This window comes from Oncorhynchus gorbuscha, linkage group LG01, assembly GCF_021184085.1.
Source record: "Oncorhynchus gorbuscha isolate QuinsamMale2020 ecotype Even-year linkage group LG01, OgorEven_v1.0, whole genome shotgun sequence".
NCBI lineage: Eukaryota > Metazoa > Chordata > Actinopteri > Salmoniformes > Salmonidae > Oncorhynchus > Oncorhynchus gorbuscha.
Window position 1 is genome coordinate 94,625,747 of NC_060173.1, and position 24,550 is coordinate 94,650,296.

At 40.5% G+C, this 24,550-nt stretch overlaps 1 protein-coding gene across 1 annotated transcript in view; it reads left to right on the forward strand.

The window, feature by feature from the left end:
- The window catches only part of epha6 (eph receptor A6), a 249,428-nt gene that overhangs the window by 133,309 nt on the left and 91,569 nt on the right, over positions 1 to 24,550 (forward strand). The window contains exon 6 of the mRNA XM_046366591.1: positions 23,638 to 23,793. Coding sequence (XP_046222547.1) covers positions 23,638 to 23,793 — 156 coding nt within the window. The remainder of the gene's footprint in view (positions 1 to 23,637; positions 23,794 to 24,550) is intronic.

Below are 24,550 nucleotides of genomic sequence, written 5' to 3' on the forward strand. Positions count from 1 at the left end.
CAGGGAATTTTTACTAGGATTAAATATCAGGAATTGTGAAAAACTGAGTTTAAATGTATTTGGCTAAGGTGTATGTAAACATCTGACTTCAACTGTATGTTAACATTGCCAAATCAAGAGAGGTTGATAATAAACAAAAGTTAAATAAACAGTAAACATTACGCTCACAGAAGTTCCAAAAGAATAAGGACATTACAAATGTCATATTATGTGTATGTATACAGGGTTGTAACGATGTGCAAATAGTTAAAGTACAAAAGATAAAATAAATTAACATTAATATGGGTTGTATTTACAATGGTGTTTGTTCTTCACTGGTTGTCCTTTTCTTGTGGCAACAGGTCACAAATCTTGCTGATGTGATTGCATACTGTGGTATTTCACCCAGTATATATGAGAGTTTATCAACATTGGGTTTGTTTTTAAAATTCTTTGTGGGTCTGTGTAATCTGAGGGAAATATGTGTCTCTAATATAGTCATACATTGGGCAGGAGGTTAGGAAGTGCAGCTCAGTTTCCACCTCATTTTGTGGGCAGTTTGCACATAGCCTGTCTTCTCTTGAGAGCCAGGTCTGCCTATGGCGGCCTTTTTCAATTGCAAGGCTATGCTCACCGAGTCTGTACATAGTCAAAGCTTTCCTTAAGTTTGGGTCAGTCACAGTGGTCAGGTATTCTGCCACTGTGTACTCTTTGTTTAGGGCCAAATAGCATTCTGGTTTGTTCAGTTTTGTTGTAAATTCTTTACAATGTGTCAAGTAATTATCCTTTAGTTTTCTCATGATTTGGTTGGATCTAATTGTGTTGCTACCCTGGGGCTCTGTGTGGTCTGTTTGTGTTTGGCCCCAGGACCAGCTTGCTTAGGGGACTCTTCTCCAGGTTCATCTCTCTGTCAGACTCTCTTTCTCTGCCTCTCTCCCTTGGTCTCTCTCTCTCCCTGGGATTCTCTGCTGTAAAAGATGTCTGCTGATAGGTTTACTGCTCTGTTAGTTCATTTGGCCAAAGACTGTTTCTCCCCAGCAATAAACATTTCTCTGCGGAGTAGCGAGCTGCGCTGACCTCTGTAAGGTCCATAAAACCACAGTCGGATCTCCGCCTGCAATAATGTCAATGAGATATTACTCTTGGGGCAGACGTGGCTAACACTGCCTGGACTGTATTGTAGAGACTGGAGTCTCTATATTTTCCTGTCTCTCTCTTTGTGTCTCTCTCTCTCTACCTCTCACTCCTGTTGTCTCTTTACTGTCTTTTTCTCTGTCCTCCTATCTAACACTCTCCATGTTAGACCATGTTAGACCATAGAGATTCTTGATACAGCCCTTCACACTGTAGTACAACCAAAACCCTCAACTCGATTTAAAAATCCGCTTCAGGTGTGCCAGTAACTTCAGGTCTCAGACAAGGTGACTTCACCTGCAAGGCTAAGCTACAGTAGCTATAGCCAGCTTAACCCCACTACTCTCTCACACACACACAGTAAACATCCTGTGTGTGTTGTGCAGCGAACGGCAGGTCGTGTTGATGCTAAATGCCATGTAGAGATTGAGATCTGGGTTGTAATAGCTGAGATTAGATCAGGAACATCAAGGTGACGGGGGAGAAACAGGCCTCAGAGAGAGATCTCTCAAATGTCAAGATGTACACACAACAGACAGAGAGCAGAGGCATGTGAGGAGGGGGGAGAGGGGGAGAAACACGCCTCAGAGAGAGATCTCTCAAATGTCAAGATGTACACACAACAGACAGAGAGCAGAGGCATGTGAGGAGGGGGGAGAAACAGGCCTCAGAGAGAGATCTCTCAAATGTCAAGATGTACACACAACAGACAGAGAGCAGAGGCATGTGAGGAGGGGGGAGAAACACGCCTCAGAGAGAGATCTCTCAAATGTCAAGATGTACACACAACAGACAGAGAGCAGAGGCATGTGAGGAGGGGGGAGAAACACGCCTCAGAGAGAGATCTCTCAAATGTCAAGATGTACACACAACAGACAGAGAGCAGAGGCATGTGAGGAGGGGGGAGAAACACGCCTCAGAGAGAGATCTCTCAAATGTCAAGATGTACACACAACAGACAGAGAGCAGAGGCATGTGAGGAGGGGGGAGAAACACGCCTCAGAGAGAGATCTCTCAAATGTCAAGATGTACACACAACAGACAGAGAGCAGAGGCATGTGAGGAGGGGGGAGAAACAGGCCTCAGAGAGAGATCTCTCAAATGTCAAGATGTACACACAACAGACAGAGAGCAGAGGCATGTGAGGAGGGGGGAGAGAGGGAGAAACACGCCTCAGAGAGAGATCTCTCAAATTTCACGATGTACACACAACAGACAGAGAGCAGAGGCATGTGAGGAGGGGGGAGAGGGGGAGAAACACGCCTCAGAGAGAGATCTCTCAAATGTCAAGATGTACACACAACAGACAGAGAGCAGAGGCATGTGAGGAGGGGGGAGAGGGGGAGAAACACGCCTCAGAGAGAGATCTCTCAAATGTCAAGATGTACACACAACAGACAGAGAGCAGAGGCATGTGAGGAGGGGGGAGAGAGGGAGAAACACGCCTCAGAGAGAGATCTCTCAAATGTCAAGATGTACACACAACAGACAGAGAGCAAAGGCATGTGAGGAGGGGGGAGAGGGGGAGAGAGAGAAGAGAGGAGAGGACTCAGCCTCATGTAATCGCAGCTGACCTCTCTCGCTCACTGTAACACAAATGAACCCTTCTGCTATCTTAATGAAGATCTGAGGATCTATGATGTCATTTTTCTATATCTGAGAGATAGACTCCGCTGTCTCATTTACATTTAAAAACATTTAAAATAAAAAGAGCCCGTGCAGTTCCAATAGCATATTTACAAGGTGCTGGAGTGATACAGGTGTATATGTATATATATATAGGGGTAAGTTGACGAGGCATCATGATATATGATAAACAGAGTAGCAACAGAGTATATGATAATTGTATGTGAGTGTGTGTGTGTAGAGTTAGTATAAATGTTTGTGCATGTTAAATGTGTGTGTGAGCAAATTGAGTGTGTGTGTGTGTGTGCGTGACCCCTGCCATAACCAGCTATAAGGTGAGCCAGGGGAAAACTTAATTGGCCCATTTGTGTGTGTGTGTGTGTGTGCGTGTGCGTGTGTGTGCGTGCGTGTGTGTGCGTGTGTGTGCGTGTGTGTGTGTGCGTGTGTGTGCATGTGTGTGTGTGTGTGTGTGTGTGTGTGTGTGTGTGTGTGTGTGTGTGTGTGTGTGTGTGTGTGTGTGTGTGTGTGTGTGTGTGTGTGTGTGTGTGTGTGTGTGTGTGTGTGTGTGTGTGTGTGTGTGTGTGTGTGTGTGTGTGTGTGTGGATTGTGTGTAGAGACAGTGCAAAAATAAAAGGGTCAACTCAGATACTCCGTTTGTTAGCTATTTAGCAGTTTTATGGCTTGGAGATGGAAGCTGTTCATGAGCCTCTTGGTGTTGAGCCATGAGCCTCCCGTTTCTTCACGACTGCGCGTGTGTGGACCATTTTAAGTCCTTAGTGATGTAGATACAGAGGAACTTGAAGCTCTCGACCCGCTCCACTGCAGCCACGTCAATGGGGGCGAACTCGCCACACCGTTTCCTGTATTCTTCCATCTGCTCCTTGGTCTTACTGAAGTTGAGGGAGAAGTTGTTGTCCCGGCACCACACTGCCTGGTCACTGACCTCCCTGCAGACTGTCTCATAGTTGTCGGTGATCAGGCCTACCACCGGTATGTCGTAAGCAAACTTGATGATGGTGTATTGGAGTCGTGCCTGGCTGCAGTCGTGGGTGAACAGGGAGTACAGGAGGTTGCTAGCTACTTCCAGACACAAATGAGAGAACACCTCACTCTGACCATTTTACTCGCTCTAGCAGAGCTGGTTAGGTTTCTATGTTATCCAGAGTGTTGGTGACTGCAACTGTGCTGCTGACAACAATTGAATTCAGCTTTTTTGCTAACATTTACTGACAACGGGCATATTCACTGGGTGTTGAGCGTTCATAAATGCATCAGTTATTCTGCTCTCTGTCACTGCTCTCAGAGTAATATTGGTGACGTGTTGATGGGAGTTAGGCATCAGTTATTCTGCTCTCTGGCACTGCTCTCAGAGTAATATTGGTGACGTGTTGATGGGAGTTAGGCATCAGTTATTCTGCTCTCTGGCACTGCTCTCAGAGTAATATTGGTGACGTGTTGATGGGAGTTAGGCATCAGTTATTCTGCTCTCTGGCACTGCTCTCAGAGTAATATTGGTGACGTGTTGATGGGAGTTAGGCATCAGTTATTCTGCTCTCTGGCACTGCTCTCAGAGTAATATTGGTGACGTGTTGATGGGAGTTAGGCATCAGTTGTCTTAATGATGCTGAATGAAATTTGCCGGCAACAAGGAAAGCAGCCTCCGGGTGCAAGTTTTCTGGCTTGTTTATAGCCTCTTACAGTTTTTTAACTGCCAGCATGTTATTTCTATTGTCTTGAGGTGGAATATACAATAGCTGAAAACTCCCTCGTGAGGTAGAAGGGTCGGGATTTGACCATCAGGTATTCCAACACAGGTGAACAAAGGGTTGATATATCCACTGCGCTCCAGTCAGCACACCATTTGTTGTTGATGAAGAGGCAAACCTCTACCCCTCTCACTTTCCCTGATGCCACTGTCTTGTTCGCTCAGCGAATGGAGAATCCATCGAGTTGGATAACCATGGGGGTATCTTATCCGAAAGCCATGTTTCAGAAAAGCAGAGAATATTGCAGTTACGAGAGTCCCTTTGGTAGCAAATCAGTGAATGGAGGTCATCAATCTTATTATCAAGTGACTGAAAGTGATTATTGGCCAATAGCATGAAGGGAAGTGGTGTCCAATTTTCCCTTCAGCTTAATCTTGCCAGGACACTCCTCTCTTGCCTCTGTAACGCTGGCGTCTCTTCTTCAATACCCTAAAAATGGGTCGGAATTACAGAAAAAGCCCAAGGCAGATTAGTCGAAGTCGCATCTCATTCTTGGAGAGATGTTTCCTAATCCCCTCTGCCCTCTGCTCTTGTTCCCTCCCTTTCACAGATCGAACAGGAATGGATGGGTAACTGTACATGTACTGTATCTAGGGAAAGCATGTGAGTTGTTTTGTTGTTATTGTCATTTTAGTACCGTGATTTAAATGGATAACTCTTCTTGGCCCTTCTGTGGCCAACATGTGGAAAATGACACTATATAATCAATATAATAATGCACTACATGACCAAGAGTATGTGGACACCTGCTCGTCAAACTTCTCATTCCAAGGTCATGGGCATTAATATGGAGTTGGTCCCCCTTTTGCTATAATAACAGCCTCCACTCTTCTGGGAAAGCTTTCCACTAGATGTTGGAAAGATAGCGTTAAGACTTCCCTTCCCTTCATTAAGGGGCCTAGCCCAAACCATGAAACAGACCCAGACCACTATTCCTCCTCCACCAAACTTTACAGTTGGCACTAAGCGTTCAGGCACATAGAGTTCACCTGGTATCTACCAAACCCAGATTAGTCCATCGGACTGCCAGCTGGTGGTGGCGCTTGGCATTGAGCTTGGTGATCTTAGGCTTGTATGTGGCTGCTTTGTCATGGAAACCCATTTCATGAAGCTCCCGATGAACAGTTCTTGTGCTGTGTAGAAATTTGACGAACTGGCTTGTTGGAAATGTGCTATCCTATGACGGTGCCACTTTAAATATAATCTATTTGGAGTGGGATGGGGAATGTGATGGTACTGTTGTGTAGTAGTAATATAATCTATGTAGAGTGGGATGGGGAATGTGATGGTACTGTTGTGTAGTAGTAATATAATCTATGTAGAGTGGGATGGGGAATGTGATGGTACTGTTGTGTAGTAGTAATATAATCTATGTAGAGTGGGATGGGGAATGTGATGGTACTGTTGTGTAGTAGTAATATAATCTATGTAGAGTGGGATGGGGAATGTGATGGTACTGTTGTGTAGTAGTAATATAATCTATGTAGAGTGGGATGGGGAATGTGATGGTACTGTTGTGTAGTAGTAATATAATCTATGTGGAGTGGGATGGGGAATGTGATGGTACTGTTGTGTAGTAGTAATATAATCTATGTAGAGTGGGATGGGGAATGTGATGGTACTGTTGTGTAGTAGTAATATAATCTATGTAGAGTGGGATGGGGAATGTGATGGTACTGTTGTGTAGTAGTAATATAATCTATGTAGAGTGGGATGGGGAATGTGATGGTACTGTTATGTAGTAGTAATATAATCTATGTAGAGTGGGATGGGGAATGTGATGGTACTGTTGTGTAGTAGTAATATAATCTATGTAGAGTGGGATGAGGAATGTGATGGTACTGTTATGTAGTAGTAATATAATCTATTTGGAGTGGGATGGGGAATGTGATGGTACTGTTGTGTAGTAGTAATATAATCTATGTAGAGTGGGATGGGGAATGTGATGGTACTGTTGTGTAGTAGTAATATAATCTATGTAGAGTGGGATGGGGAATGTGATGGTACTGTTGTGTAGTAGTAATATAATCTATGTAGAGTGGGATGGGGAATGTGATGGTACTGTTATGTAGTAGTAATATAATCTATGTAGAGTGGGATGGGGAATGTGATGGTACTGTTATGTAGTAGTAATATAATCTATGTAGAGTGGGATGAGGAATGTGATGGTACTGTTATGTAGTAGTAATATAATCTATTTGGAGTGGGATGGGGAATGTGATGGTACTGTTGTGTAGTAGTAATATAATCTATGTAGAGTGGGATGGGGAATGTGATGGTACTGTTATGTGGTAGTAATATAATCTATGTAGAGTGGGATGGGGAATGTGATGGTACTGTTGTGTAGTAGTAATATAATCTATGTAGAGTGGGATGATGAATGTTATGGTACTGTTATGTAGTAGTAATATAATCTATGTAGAGTGGGATGGGGAATGTGATGGTACTGTTGTGTAAAAGGATCATTCTCCATATGCAAGTCTACCACATCTCAGCTCCACAATATGTCAATCTTACCACGTTACACACACACACACACACACACACACACACACACACACACACACACACACACACACACACACACACACACACACACACACACACACACACACACACACACACACACACACACACACACACACACACACACACACACACACACACACACACACACAATGCTGTCCAGATACATCCCACCTCCGTGATAGCTCATCCCCTGCCTGCATCGCTTCACACTTTCTATGATTTCAAGAGCTGAACTATTCTGCAACATTTGTTGATGTGGTTCTGCTAGTAAATGCTGCAGAATTGTGCTCCTCTTGGAATCGCTGCTCTTCGCCGCTACGAGAAGTCCACGAGAGATCCATCGCCCACCGTGCTGAGAGCACAAAGATACAAACACACACCCACAAACACAAACACATATAAACACACACACTCCCACACACACACACACACACACACACACACACACACACACACACACACACACACACACACACACACACACACACACACACACACACACACACACACACACACACACACACACACACACACACACACACACACACACACACACACACATATACTCCCACAAACACATATTTACACACACATACTCCCACATACACACATATAGATAGTCACACTCCCACAAACACATATACACACACTCGCTGTACATCTGTTTTGGGCTATGCCAGAGCTGTCATGCTGCTCTTGCCAGTTCTGGTCCAGTGGGTGGAGAACCCGGTCGGTCAGTTCATCCAGGGCCCAGAGCCCAGCCTCAGAGGTTCTGTAGGTCTATCTTGGTTGTGGTGGATGACTTCCAGAGCTCGTTAACCTTGGGAAGCAGGCCCAGATTCAGCCGAGCCCCTGGGCCCACGTTTTAGGGTATGATCCTCACTTAGAACGCCCCACTCTCTGCCCAATACTGCCCAGCACACACAAACCATGCATGCATACACACACATGCATTTGAACACTCTGGCTCTCTACCTTCAACATCTCTCTCACTTTCTCTGTCTGTCTCTCAGAGTCAGGGCTGATGCAGGGTTTTGTGTTACTTTCTGGTCTGATATAGTCAGTGTTACCACAACAACAACAGAACCTAGGAAATAGTCTTGCCACGATGGAACAGACATGATTCATCCATGTTAACTTTCATTTCAAAAGCAGTCATTACTTTGTGTTGATAGCTGTCTTGTGTTGATAGCTGTCTTGTATTGTAAACTCAGCAAAAAAATAAACTTTTTTCAGGACCCTGTCTTTCAAAGATAAAAATCCAAATAACTTCACAGATCTTCATTGTAAAAGGTTTAACCTTTCTAGGGCAGGCGTTCCGCTAGCGGAACCCCTTGACAACATTCCGCTGAAAATGCAGCGCGTACATTTACATTTACATTTAAGCGCGTAAAATTCAAAACAATTTTTTTGAAATATGTAACTTTCACACATTAACAAGTCCAAAACAGCAAATGAAAGATAAACTTCTTGTTAATCTACCCATCATATCTGATTTCAAAAAGGCTTTACAGCAAAAACACAACATATGATTATGTTAGGTCAGAGCCAAGTAAAAAGAAACACAAAGCCATTTTTCCAGCCAAAGATAGGAGTCACAAAAAGCAGAAATATAGATAAAATAAATCACTAACCTTTGATGATCTTCATCAGATGACACTCATAGGACATCATGTTACACAATACATGTATGTTTTGTTCGGTAATGTGCATATTTATATCCAAAAATCTCAGTTTACATTGGCGCGTTACGTGCAGTAATGTTTTGATTCCAAAACATCCGGTGATTTTGCAGAAATACTCATAATAAACATTGACAAAAGATGTGTTATTCACAGAATTAAAGATAGACTTCTCCTTAATGCAACCGCTGTGTCAGATAAAATATTTAAAAAATAATAATAATCTGAGAACAGCGCTCAGAACCCAAAACAGCCAGAGGAATAGCTGTCATTTTGGAATCAACAAAGTTAGAAACAACACCATAAATATTCACTTACCTTTGATGATCTTCATCAGAAGGCACTCCCAGGAATCCCAGTTTGACAATAAATGACTGATTTGTTCCATAAAGTCCATAATTTATGTCCAAATAGGCACTTGTTGTTAGCGTTTTCAGCCCAGTAATCCATCTTCATGAGCGCGAGCACTACATCCAGATGAAAACTCGAAAGGTTTCGTTACAGGTCGTAGAAACAAGTCAAACGATGTATGGAATCAATCTTTAGGATGTTTTTAACATATATCATCAATAAGGTTCCAACCGGAGAATTCCATTGTCTGAAGAAAAGCACTGGAACGAGAGCTAAGTCTGTCGGGGCCGCGCGTCACGAGCCTGAGACACTCTGCCAGACCCATGACTCATTTAGCTCCCATTCCCCCCTCCTTTATAGCAGAAGCCTGAAACAAGTTTTTAAAGACGGTTGATTTCTAGTGGAAGCCTTAGGAGGTGCAACGCGACCCCATAGACACTGTGTATTCGGTAGAGCAAGCTTTGAAAAACTACAAACCTCAGATTTCCCACTTCCTGGTTGGACCCCTGCTCATCTGTGTGAACGTGCCTTAGGCATAATGCAAGGAGGAATGAGGACTGCAGATGTAGCCAGGGCAATAAATTGCGATGTCCGTATTGTGAGATGCCTAAGACAGCGCTACAGGGAGACAGGACAGACAGCTAATCGTCCTCGCAGTGGCAGACCACGTGTAACAACACTTGCACAGGATCAGTACATCCGAACATCACACCTGCAGGACAGGTACAGGATGGCAACAACAACTGCCCGAGTTACACCAGGAACGCACAATCCCTCCATCAGTGTTCAGACTGTCCACAATAGACTGAGAGTGGCTGGACAGAGGGCTTGTAGACCTGTTGTAAGGCAGGTCCTCACCAGACATCACCGGCAACAACGTCACCTATTGGCCCAAACCCACCGTTGCTGGACTAGATAGGGCTTGTAAAAAGTGCTCTTCACTGACGAGTTGCGGTTTTGTTTCACCAGGGGTGATGGTCGGGATTAATTTGGAGGTGGAGGGTCCGTCATGGTCTGGGGCGGTGTGTCACAGCATCATTGGACTGAGCTTGTTGTCATTGTAGGCAATCTCAACACTGTGTGTTACAGTAAAGACATCGTCCTCCCTCATGTGGTACCCTTCCTGTAGGCTCATCCTGACATTACCCTCCAGCATGACAATGCCACCAGCCATTCTGCTCCTTCTGTGCGTGATTTCCTGCAAGACAGGAATGTCAGTGTTCAGCCATGGCCAGTGAAGTGCCCTGATCTCAATCCCATTGCGTCTGGGGCATGTTGTTAGGGTGAGGTCTAGGGTGAGGTCTAGGGCTATTCCCGCCCAGAAATGTCTGTGAACTTGCAAGCGCCTTGGTGGAAAAGTGGGGTAACATCTCACAGCAAGAACTGGCAAATCGTGTGCAGTCCATGAGGAGAAGATGCACTGCGGTACTTAATGCAGCTGGTGGCCACATCAGATACTGATTGTTACTTTTGATTTTGACCCCCCCTTTGTTCAGGGACACATTATTCCATTTCTGTTAGTCACATGTATGTGAAACTTGTTCAGTTTATGTTTCAGTTGTTGAATCTTATGTTCGTACACATTTTTACACATTATGTGGTTAATCAAAAACCTATGTTATGCATTTAGCGATCTTTTCAATTCTGGAGAGCTCATTCTAATGCAGCCGGCTGCCTGATTTTAGTACATGTGTTGTTGTTGTCATTAATGTTGTTTTATTTTTAGCAGGAGGCCTTGGCCTATGTGTGCATGTGCATGCGTGCGTGTGTGTGTGTGTGTGTCTCTTCCCTCAGCTGTTTGAGGGTCAGACAGAAGTGTCATTAGTTGACAGTTTAAAACAGTTCTGCTGGGGGAATAACTGAGTGACAGTGTGTGAATCAAGACCATGTATAAAGCCATGTACTATCAGAGGTTAATGGCACAGCCAACCTTGGTCCGCTGCAGGGGGTGTCTCTCATCATATTGATACTGCAGCTATGTCTGTGTTGGTAGAAGGGGCTGTGTGTGTGTGTGTGTGTGTGTGTGTGTGTGTGTGTGTGTGTGTGTGTGTGTGTGTGTGTGTGTGTGTGTGTGTGTGTGTGTGTGTGTGTGTGTGTGTGTGTGTGTGTGTGTGTGTGTGTGTGTGTGTGTGTGTGTGTGTGTGTGTGTGTGTGTGTGTGTGTGTGTGTGTGTGTGTGTGATGTCCTAATTAATCCCATTTGATCTGCGTCGGTGTGGTTTCAGGGCTCCTGTAGGTTAATTTATCAGAAGGAGAAATGGAAAGACTCCATCCACACATACGCTCACAAACACACACATCAAGGCCTTCAGTACTTCAAGGTGAAGCCTTCAGATGGCTCAGCCTGTGTTACCTTGTTAAATCGATGGGCACTCTGACAACCCCAGAAGTGGAATTCTCCTCTGACTGCGTACCCGGGGATTGTGTGTGTGTGTGTGTTACCATCGGTTAAAGGCTGAGAGGGATTTGAAAGGCCATTTGTCCCTGAGGCGTACAGGCTTTAGGATCAGACTGCAGGGAGAGAGGGAGGACAGAGTGTAGGAGAAGAAAGGGAGAGAATAGAGGGAGCTTTTTTCTCATTACTGCTTTCAATGTACTTCATTTTCCTAGTATTTCTGGATATAAATCAGTAGAGATTCATTTCATCAGGTCAACAGATTGTGTTTGCTTGTCTAAGCCATTGTCCATTGACTGTGTAACAAATGTCCTGCCATTTGATGTCATCTTTCTTTCTCTTTTGTGAATTTGCTATATCTGTGTCTGTTATCCTGCCATATACAGTATAACCATATATCTGTGTCTGTTATCCTGCCATATACAGTATAACCATATATCTGTGTCTGTTATCCGCCATATACAGTATAACCATATATCTGTGTCTGTTATCCTGCCATATACAGTATAACCATATATCTGTGTCTGTTATCCTGCCATATACAGTATAACCATATATCTGTGTCTGTTATCCTGCCATATACAGTATCCATATATCTGTGTCTGTTATCCTGCCATATACAGTATAACCATATATCTGTGTCTGTTATCCTGCCATATACAGTATAACCATATATCTGTGTCTGTTATCCTGCCATATACAGTATAACCATATATCTGTGTCTGTTATCCTGCCATATACAGTATAACCATATATCTGTGTCTGTTATCCTGCCATATACAGTATAACCATATATCTGTGTCTGTTATCCTGCCATATACAGTATAACCATATATCTGTGTCTGTTATCCTGCCATATACAGTATAACCATATATCTGTGTCTGTTATCCTGCCATATACAGTATAACCATATATCTGTGTCTGTTATCCTATATATATATATATATGTGTCTGTTATCCTGCCATATACAGTATAACCATATATCTGTGTCTGTTATCCTGCCATATACAGTATAACCATATATCTGTGTCTGTTATCCTGCCATATACAGTATAACCATATATCTGTGTCTGTTATATAACCATATATCTGTGTCTGTTATCCTGCCATATACAGTATAACCATATATCTGTGTCTGTTATCCTGCCATATACAGTATAACCATATATCTGTGTCTGTTATCCTGCCATATACAGTATAACCATATATCTGTGTCTGTTATCCTGCCATATACAGTATAACCATATATCTGTGTCTGTTATCCTGCCATATACAGTATAACCATATATCTGTGTCTGTTATCCTGCCATATACAGTATAACCATATATCTGTGTCTGTTATCCTGCCATATACAGTATAACCATATATCTGTGTCTGTTATAACCATATACAGTATATATCTGTGTCTGTTATCCTGCCATATACAGTATAACCATATATCTGTGTCTGTTATCCGGCCATATACAGTATAACCATATATCTGTGTCTGTTATCCTGCCATATACAGTATAACCATATATCTGTGTCTGTTATCCGGCCATATAAAGTATAACCATATATCTGTGTCTGTTATCCTGCCATATACAGTATAACCATATATATGTGTCTGTTATCCGGCCATATAAAGTATAACCATATATCTGTGTCTGTTATCCTGCCATATACAGTATAACCATATATCTGTGTCTGTTATCCTGCCATATACAGTATAACCATATATCTGTGTCTGTTATCCTGCCATATATATAACCATATATCTGTGTCTGTTATCCGCCATATAAGTATAACCATATATCTGTGTCTGTTATCCGGCCATATAAAGTATAACCATATATCTGTGTCTGTTATCCTGCCATATACAGTATAACCATATATCTGTGTCTGTTATCCTGCCATATACAGTATAACCATATATCTGTGTCTGTTATCCTGCCATATACAGTATAACCATATATCTGTGTCTGTTATCCTGCCATATACAGTAAACATATATCTGTGTCTGTTATCCTGTATAACCATATATCTGTGTCTGTTATCCGGCCATATAAAGTATAACCATATATCTGTGTCTGTTATCCGGCCATATACAGTATAACCATATATCTGTGTCTGTTATCCGGCCATATACAGTATAACCATATATCTGTGTCTGTTATCCGGCCATATACAGTATAACCATATATCTGTGTCTGTTATCCTGCCATATACAGTATGACCATATATATGTGTCTGTTATCCTGCCATATAAAGTATAACCATATATATGTGTCTGTTATCCTGCCATATAAAGTATAACCATATATATGTGTCTGTTATCCTGCCATATACAGTATAACCAGATCTATGTGTCTGTTATCCTGCCATATACAGTATAACCATATTTCAGTGTCTGTTATCCTGCCATATACAGTATAACCATATTTCAGTGTCTGTTATCCTGCCATATACAGTATAACCATATATATGTGTCTGTTATCCTGCCATATAAAGTATAACCATATATATGTGTCTGTTATCCTGCCATATAAAGTATAACCATATATATGTGTCTGTTATCCTGCCATATAAAGTATAACCATATCTCTGTGTCTGTTATCCTGCCATATACAGTATAACCATATATATGTGTCTGTTATCCTGCCATATACAGTATAACCATATTTCAGTGTCTGTTATCCTGCCATATAAAGTATAACCATATATATGTGTCTGTTATCCTGCCATATACAGTATAACCATATATCTGTGTCTGTTATCCTGCCATATACAGTATAACCATATATATGTGTCTGTTATCCTGCCATATACAGTATAACCATATATATGTGTCTGTTATCCTGCCATATACAGTATAACCATATATATGTGTCTGTTATCCGGCCATATAAAGTATAACCATATATCTGTGTCTGTTATCCTGCCATATAAAGTATAACCATATATATGTGTCTGTTATCCTGCCATATAAAGTATAACCATATATATGTGTCTGTTATCCTGCCATATAAAGTATAACCATATCTCTGTGTCTGTTATCCTGCCATATACAGTATAACCATATATATGTGTCTGTTATCCTGCCATATACAGTATAACCATATTTCAGTGTCTGTTATCCTGCCATATAAAGTATAACCATATATATGTGTCTGTTATCCTGCCATATACAGTATAACCATATATCTGTGTCTGTTATCCTGCCATATACAGTATAACCATATATATGTGTCTGTTATCCTGCCATATACAGTATAACCATATATATGTGTCTGTTATCCTGCCATATACAGTATAACCATATTTCAGTGTCTGTTATCCTGCCATATACAGTATAACCATATATCTGTGTCTGTTATCCTGCCATATACAGTATAACCATATTTCAGTGTCTGTTATCCTGCCATATAAAGTATAACCATATATATGTGTCTGTTATCCTGCCATATACAGTATAACCATATTTCAGTGTCTGTTATCCTGCCATATACAGTATAACCATATATATGTGTCTGTTATCCTGCCATATACAGTATAACCATATTTCAGTGTCTGTTATCCTGCCATATACGGTATAACCATATTTCAGTGTCTGTTATCCTGCCATATACGGTATAACCATATTTCAGTGTCTTATCCTGCCATATACAGTATAACCATATTTCAGTGTCTGTTATCCTGCCATATACAGTATGACCATATATATGTGTCTGTTATCCTGCCATATACGGTATAACCAGATCTATGTGTCTGTTATCCTGCCATATACAGTATGACCATATATATGTGTCTGTTATCCTGCCATATACGGTATAACCATATATCTGTGTCTGTTATCCTGCCATATACGGTATAACCATATATCTGTGTCTGTTATCCTGCCATATACAGTATGACCATATATATGTGTCTGTTATCCTGCCATATACGGTATAACCATATATCTGTGTCTGTTATCCTGCCATATACGGTATAACCATATTTCAGTGTCTGTTATCCTGCCATATACAGTATAACCATATATATGTGTCTGTTATCCTGCCATATACGGTATAACCATATATCTGTGTCTGTTATCCTGCCATATACGGTATAACCATATATCTGTGTCTGTTATCCTGCCATATACAGTATAACCATATATCTGTGTCTGTTATCCTGCCATATACAGTATAACCATATATCTGTGTCTGTTATCCTGCCATATACGGTATAACCATATATATGTGTCTGTTGTCCTGCCATATACAGTATAACCATATCCCTGTGTCTGTTATCCTGCCATATACAGTATAACCATATCCCTGTGTCTGTTATCCTGCCATATACAGTATAACCATATCCCTGTGTCTGTTATCCTGCCATATACAGTATAACCCTATTTCAGTGTCTGTTATCCTGCCATATACAGTATAACCATATCCCTGTGTCTGTTATCCTGCCATATACAGTATAACCATATCCCTGTGTCTGTTATCCTGCCATATACAGTATAACCAGATCTATGTGTCTGTTATCCTGCCATATACAGTATAACCATATTTCAGTGTCTGTTATCCTGCCATATACAGTATAACCATATCCCTGTGTCTGTTATCCTGCCATATACAGTATAACCATATCCCTGTGTCTGTTATCCTGCCATATACAGTATAACCATATCCCTGTGTCTGTTATCCTGCCATATACAGTATAACCATATCCCTGTGTCTGTTATCCTGCCATATACAGTATAACCATATTTCAGTGTCTGTTATCCTGCCATATAAAGTATAACCATATATATGTGTCTGTTATCCTGCCATATACAGTATAACCATATATATGTGTCTGTTATCCTGCCATATACAGTATAACCATATTTCAGTGTCTGTTATCCTGCCATATACAGTATAACCATATATATGTGTCTGTTATCCTGCCATATACAGTATAACCATATATATGTGTCTGTTATCCTGCCATATACAGTATAACCATATTTCAGTGTCTGTTATCCTGCCATATACAGTATAACCATATATCTGTGTCTGTTATCCTGCCATATACAGTATAACCATATTTCAGTGTCTGTTATCCTGCCATATAAAGTATAACCATATATATGTGTCTGTTATCCTGCCATATACAGTATAACCATATTTCAGTGTCTGTTATCCTGCCATATACAGTATAACCATATATATGTGTCTGTTATCCTGCCATATACAGTATGACCATATTTCAGTGTCTGTTATCCTGCCATATACGGTATAACCATATTTCAGTGTCTGTTATCCTGCCATATACGGTATAACCATATTTCAGTGTCTTATCCTGCCATATACAGTATAACCATATTTCAGTGTCTGTTATCCTGCCATATACAGTATGACCATATATATGTGTCTGTTATCCTGCCATATACGGTATAACCAGATCTATGTGTCTGTTATCCTGCCATATACAGTATGACCATATATATGTGTCTGTTATCCTGCCATATACGGTATAACCATATATCTGTGTCTGTTATCCTGCCATATACGGTATAACCATATATCTGTGTCTGTTATCCTGCCATATACAGTATGACCATATATATGTGTCTGTTATCCTGCCATATACGGTATAACCATATATCTGTGTCTGTTATCCTGCCATATACGGTATAACCATATTTCAGTGTCTGTTATCCTGCCATATACAGTATAACCATATATATGTGTCTGTTATCCTGCCATATACGGTATAACCATATATCTGTGTCTGTTATCCTGCCATATACGGTATAACCATATATCTGTGTCTGTTATCCTGCCATATACAGTATAACCATATATCTGTGTCTGTTATCCTGCCATATACAGTATAACCATATATCTGTGTCTGTTATCCTGCCATATACGGTATAACCATATATATGTGTCTGTTATCCTGCCATATACAGTATAACCATATCCCTGTGTCTGTTATCCTGCCATATACAGTATAACCATATCCCTGTGTCTGTTATCCTGCCATATACAGTATAACCATATCCCTGTGTCTGTTATCCTGCCATATACAGTATAACCCTATTTCAGTGTCTGTTATCCTGCCATATACAGTATAACCATATCCCTGTGTCTGTTATCCTGCCATATACAGTATAACCATATATCCCTGTGTCTGTTATCCTGCCATATACAGTATAACCAGATCTATGTGTCTGTTATCCTGCCATATACAGTATAACCATATTTCAGTGTCTGTTATCCTGCCATATACAGTATAACCATATCCCTGTGTCTGTTATCCTGCCATATACAGTATAACCATATCCCTGTGTCTGTTATCCTGCCATATACAGTATAACCATATCCCTGTGTCTGTTATCCTGCCATATACAGTATAACCATATCCCTGTGTCTGTTATCCTGCCATATACAGTATAACCATATTTCAGTGTCTGTTATCCTGCCATATAAAGTATAACCATATATATGTGTCTGTTATCCTGCCATATACAGTATAACCATATTTCAGTGTCTGTTATCCTGCCATATAAAGTATAACCATATATATGTGTCTGTTATCCTGCCATATACAGTATAACCATATTTCAGTGTCTGTTATCCTGCCATATACAGTATAACCATATATATGTGTCTGTTATCCTGCCATATACAGTATAACCATATTTCAGTGTCTGTTATCCTGCCATATACAGTATAACCATATATATGTGTCTGTTATCCTGCCATATACAGTATAACCATATTTCAGTGTCTGTTATCCTGCCATATAAAGTATAACCATATATATGTGTCTGTTATCCTGCCATATACAGTATAACCATATTTCAGTGTCTGTTATCCTGCCATATAAAGTATAACCATATATATGTGTCTGTTATCCTGCCATATACAGTATAACCATATTTCAGTGTCTGTTATCCTGCCATATACAGTATAACCATATATATGTGTCTGTTATCCTGCCATATACAGTATAACCATATTTCAGTGTCTGTTATCCTGCCATATAAAGTATAACCATATATATGTGTCTGTTATCCTGCCATATACAGTATAACCATATTTCAGTGTCTGTTATCCTGCCATATACAGTATAACCATATATATGTGTATGTTATCCTGCCATATACAGTATAACCATATTTCAGTGTCTGTTATCCTGCCATATACAGTATAACCATATATATGTGTCTGTTATCCTGCCATATACAGTATAACCATATTTCAGTGTCTGTTATCCTGCCATATACAGTATAACCATATTTCAGTGTCTGTTATCCTGCCATATACAGTATAACCATATATATGTGTCTGTTATCCTGCCATATACAGTATAACCATATTTCAGTGTCTGTTATCCTGCCATATAAAGTATAACCATATATATGTGTCTGTTATCCTGCCATATACAGTATAACCATATTTCAGTGTCTGTTATCCTGCCATATACAGTATAACCATATATCTGTGTCTGTTATCCTGCCATATACGGTATAACCATATATCTGTGTCTGTTATCCTGCCATATACAGTATAACCATATTTCAGTGTCTGTTATCCTGCCATATACAGTATGACCATATATATGTGTCTGTTATCCTGCCATATACGGTATAACCAGATCTATGTGTCTGTTATCCTGCCATATACGGTATAACCATATATCTGTGTCTGTTATCCTGCCATATACGGTATAACCAGATCTATGTGTCTGTTATCCTGCCATATACGGTATAACCATATATATGTGTCTGTTATCCTGCCATATACGGTATAACCATATATCTGTGTCTGTTATCCTGCCATATACAGTATAACCATATTTCAGTGTCTGTTATCCTGCCATATACAGTATGACCATATATATGTGTCTGTTATCCTGCCATATACGGTATAACCATATATATGTGTCTGTTATCCTGCCATATACAGTATGACCATATATATGTGTCTGTTATCCTGCCATATACGGTATAACCATATATCTGTGTCTGTTATCCTGCCATATACAGTATAACCATATATCTGTGTCTGTTATCCTGCCATATACGGTATAACCATATATCTGTGTCTGTTATCCTGCCATATACAGTATAACCATATATCTGTGTCTGTTATCCTGCCATATACGGTATAACCATATATATGTGTCTGTTATCCTGCCATATACAGTATAACCATATATATGTGTCTGTTATCCTGCCATATACGGTATAACCATATATATGTGTCTGTTATCCTGCCATATACGGTATAACCATATATATGTGTCTGTTATCCTGCCATATACAGTATAACCATATTTCAGTGTCTGTTATCCTGCCATATACAGTATAACCATATCCCTGTGTCTGTTATCCTGCCATATACGGTATAACCAGATCTATGTGTCTGTTATCCTGCCATATACAGTATAACCATATCCCTGTGTCTGTTATCCTGCCATATACAGTATAACCATATCCCTGTGTCTGTTATCCTGCCATATACAGTATAACCATATCCCTGTGTCTGTTATCCTGCCATATACAGTATAACCATATTTCAGTGTCTGTTATCCTGCCATATACAGTATAACCATATCCCTGTGTCTGTTATCCTGCCATATACAGTATAACCATATCCCTGTGTCTGTTATCCTGCCATATACAGTATAACCAGATATATGTGTCTGTTATCCTGCCATATACAGTATAACCATATTTCAGTGTCTGTTATCCTGCCATATACAGTATAACCATATCCCTGTGTCTGTTATCCTGCCATATACAGTATAACCATATCCCTGTGTCTGTTATCCTGCCATATACAGTATAACCATATCCCTGTGTCTGTTATCCTGCCATATACAGTATAACCATATCCCTGTGTCTGTTATCCTGCCATATACAGTATAACCATATCCCTGTGTCTGTTATCCTGCCATATACAGTATAACCATATTTCAGTGTCTGTTATCCTGCCATATACAGTATAACCATATCCCTGTGTCTGTTATCCTGCCATATACAGTATAACCATATCCCTGTGTCTGTTATCCTGCCATATACAGTATAACCATATCCCTGTGTCTGTTATCCTGCCATATACAGTATAACCATATATCTGTGTCTATTATCCTGCCATATACAGTCATGGCCAAAGGTTTTGAGAATGACACAAATATACATTTTCACAGTCTGGTGCCTCAGTTTGTATGATGGCAATTTGCATATACTTCAGAATGTTATGAAGAGTGATCAGAGGAATTGCAATGAATTGCAAAGTCCCTCTTTGCCATTCAAATGAACTGAATCCCCAAAAAACATTTCCACTGCATTTCAGCCCTGCCACAAAAGGACCAGCTGACATGTCAGTGATTCTCTCGTTAACACGTGTGAGTGTTGACAAGGACAAGGCTGGAGATCACTCTGTCATGCTGATTGATTTCAAATAACAGATTGGAAGCTTCAAAAGGAGGGTGGTGCTTGGAATCATTGTTCATCCTCTGTCAGCCATTGTTACCTACAAGGGAACACGTGCCGTCATCATTGCTTTATACAAAAAGGGCTTCACATGTAAGGATATTGCTGCCAGTAAGATTGCACCTAAATCAACCATTTATCGGATCAGCAAGAACTTCAAGGAGAACGGATCAGTTGTTATGAAGAAGACTTCAGGGCGCCCAAGAAAGTCCAGCAAGTGCCAGGACCATCTCCTAAAGTGGATTCAGCTGCGGGATCGGGGCACCACCAGTACAGAGCTCAGGAATGGCAGCAGGCAGGTGTGAGTGCATCTGCACCTACAGTGAGGAAGAAGACTTTTGGAGGATGGCCTGGTGTCAAGAAGGGCAGCTAAGAAGCCACTTCTATGCAGGAAAAACATCAGGGACAGACTGATATTCTGAAAAAGGTACAGGGATTGGACTGCTGAGTACCGGGGTAAAGTCATTTTCTCTGATGAATTCCCATTCCGATTTTTTGGGACATCCGGAAAAAAGCTTGTCCGGAGAAGACAAGGTGAGCGCTACCATCAGTCCTGTGTCATGCCAACAGTAAAGCATCCTGAGACCATTCATGTGTGGGGTTGCTTCTCAGCCAAGGGAGTGGGCTCACTCACACTTTTTCCTAAGAACACAGCCATGAATAAAGAATGGTACCAACACATCCTCCTAGAGCAACTTCTCCCAACCATCCAGGAACAGTTTGGTGATGAACAATGCCTTTTCCAGCATGATGGAGCACCTTGCCATAAGGCAAAAGTGATAACTAAGTGGCTCGGGGAACAAAACATCAATATTTTGGGTCCATGGCCAGGATACTCCCCAGATCTTAATCCCATTGAGAACTTGTGGTCAGTCCTCAAGAGGCGGGTGGACAAACAAAAACCCACAAATTCGGACAAACTCCAAGCATTGAATATGCAAGAATGGGTTGCCATCAGTCAGGATGTGGCCCAGAAGTTAATTGACAGCATGCCAGGGCAGAATGCAGAGGTCTTGAAAAAGAAGGGTCAACACTGCAAATATTGACTCTCAGCATCAACTTCATGTAATTGTAAATAAAAGCCTTTGACACGTATGAAATGCTTGTAATTATACTTCAGTATTCCTTAGTAACATCTGACAAAAATATCTAAAGACACAGAAGCAGCAAATTTTGTGAAAATATTTGTGTCACTCAACTTTTGGCCATGACTGTACAGTATAACCATATCTCTGTGTCTGTTATCCTGCCATATAAAGTATAACCATATATCTGTGTCTGTTATCCTGCCATATACAGTATAACCATATATCTGTGTCTGTTATCCTGCCATATACAGTATAACCATATATCTGTGTCTGTTATCCTGCCATATACAGTATAACCATATCTCTGTGTCTTATCCTTACATCTACAGTATAACCATATCTCTGTGTCTTATCCTGACATCTACAGTATAACCATATCTCTGTGTCTTATCCTGACATCTACAGTATAACCATATCTCTGTGTCTTATCCTGACATCTACAGTATAACCATATCTCTGTGTCTTATCCTGACATCTACAGTATAACCATATCTCTGTGTCTTATCCTGACATCTACAGTATAACCATATCTCTGTGTCTTATCCTGACATCTACAGTATAACCATATCTCTGTGTCTTATCCTGACATCTACAGTATAACCATATCTCTGTGTCTTATCCTGACATCTACAGTATAACCATATCTCTGTGTCTTATCCTGACATCTACAGTATAACCATATCTCTGTGTCTGTTATCCTGACATCTACAGTATAACCATATCTCTGTGTCTTATCCTGACATCTACAGTATAACCATATCTCTCTGTCTGTTATCCTGACATCTACAGTATAACCATATCTCTGTGTCTTATCCTGACCATTTATCTGTCTGTAATCCTGACATCTACAGTATAACCATATCTCTGTGTCTTATCCTGACATCTACAGTATAACCATATCTCTGTGTCTTATCCTGCCATCTACAGTATAACCATATCTCTGTGTCTTATCCTGACATCTACAGTATAACCATATCTCTGTGTCTTATCCTGACATCTACAGTATAACCATATCTCTGTGTCTTATCCTGACATCTACAGTATAACCATATCTCTGTGTCTAATCCTGACATCTACAGTATAACCATATCTCTCTGTCTGTTATCCTGACATCTACAGTATAACCATATCTCTGTGTCTAATCCTGACATCTACAGTATAACCATATCTCTCTGTCTGTTATCCTGACATCTACAGTATAACCATATCTCTGTGTCTGTTATCCTGGCATCTACAGTATAACCATATCTCTGTGTCTTATCCTGCCATCTACAGTATAACCATATCTCTGTGTCTGTTATCCTGACATCTACAGTATAACCATATCTCTGTGTCTTATCCTGACATCTACAGTATAACCATATCTCTGTGTCTTATCCTGACATCTACAGTATAACCATATCTCTGTGTCTTATCCTGACCATTTATCTGTCTGTAATCCTGACATCTACAGTATAACCATATCTCTGTGTCTTATCCTGACATCTACAGTATAACCATATCTCTGTGTCTTATCCTGACATCTACAGTATAACCATATCTCTGTGTCTTATCCTGCCCATTTATCTGTCTGTAATCCTGACATATACATGTATATAACCATATATCCCTCTTTCTCTCCACAGCGTGTCGACCAGGCTTCTACAAGGCATTTACGGGGAACATCAAGTGTTCCAAGTGTCCCCCTCACAGTTTCAGCTTTGGAGAGGGGGCTGCTGTCTGCCACTGTGAGAAGGCTTTCTACAGAGCTGAGAGAGACCCACCCACTATGGCCTGCACACGTGAGTATCATCAATCAATCAATCAGGCAATGTCGTAATTGTCCCAGCAGCAGTCAATACACTCAAGGAGAGTACACTTCAGGCATACAGTGTTATATACTCTTGGATAGTACAGTACAGGCATATAGTGTTATATACTCTTGGAGAGTACACTACATGCATATAGTGTTATATACTCTTGGAGAGTACAGTACAGGCATATAGTGTTTTATACTCTTGGAGAGTACACTACAGGCATACAGTGTTATATACTCTTGGAGAGTACAGTACAGGCATATAGTGTTATATACTCTTGGAGAGTACAGTACAGGCATATAGTGTTATATACTCTTGGAGAGTACAGTACAGGCATATAGTGTTATATACTCTTGGAGAGTACAGTACAGGCATATAGTGTTATATACTCTTGGAGAGTACAGTACAGGCATATAGTGTTATATACCCTTGGAGAGTACAGTACAGGCATATAGTGTTATATACCCTTGGAGAGTACAGTACAGGCATATAGTGTTATATACCCTTGGAGAGTACAGTACAGGCATATAGTGTTATATACCCTTGGAGAGTACAGTACAGGCATATAGTGTTATATACTCTTGGAGAGTACACTACATGCATATAGTGTTATATACTCTTGGAGAGTACAGTACAGGCATATAGTGTTATATACTCTTGGAGAGTACAGTACAGGCATATAGTGTTATATACTCTTGGAGAGTACAGTACAGGCATATAGTGTTATATACTCTTGGAGAGT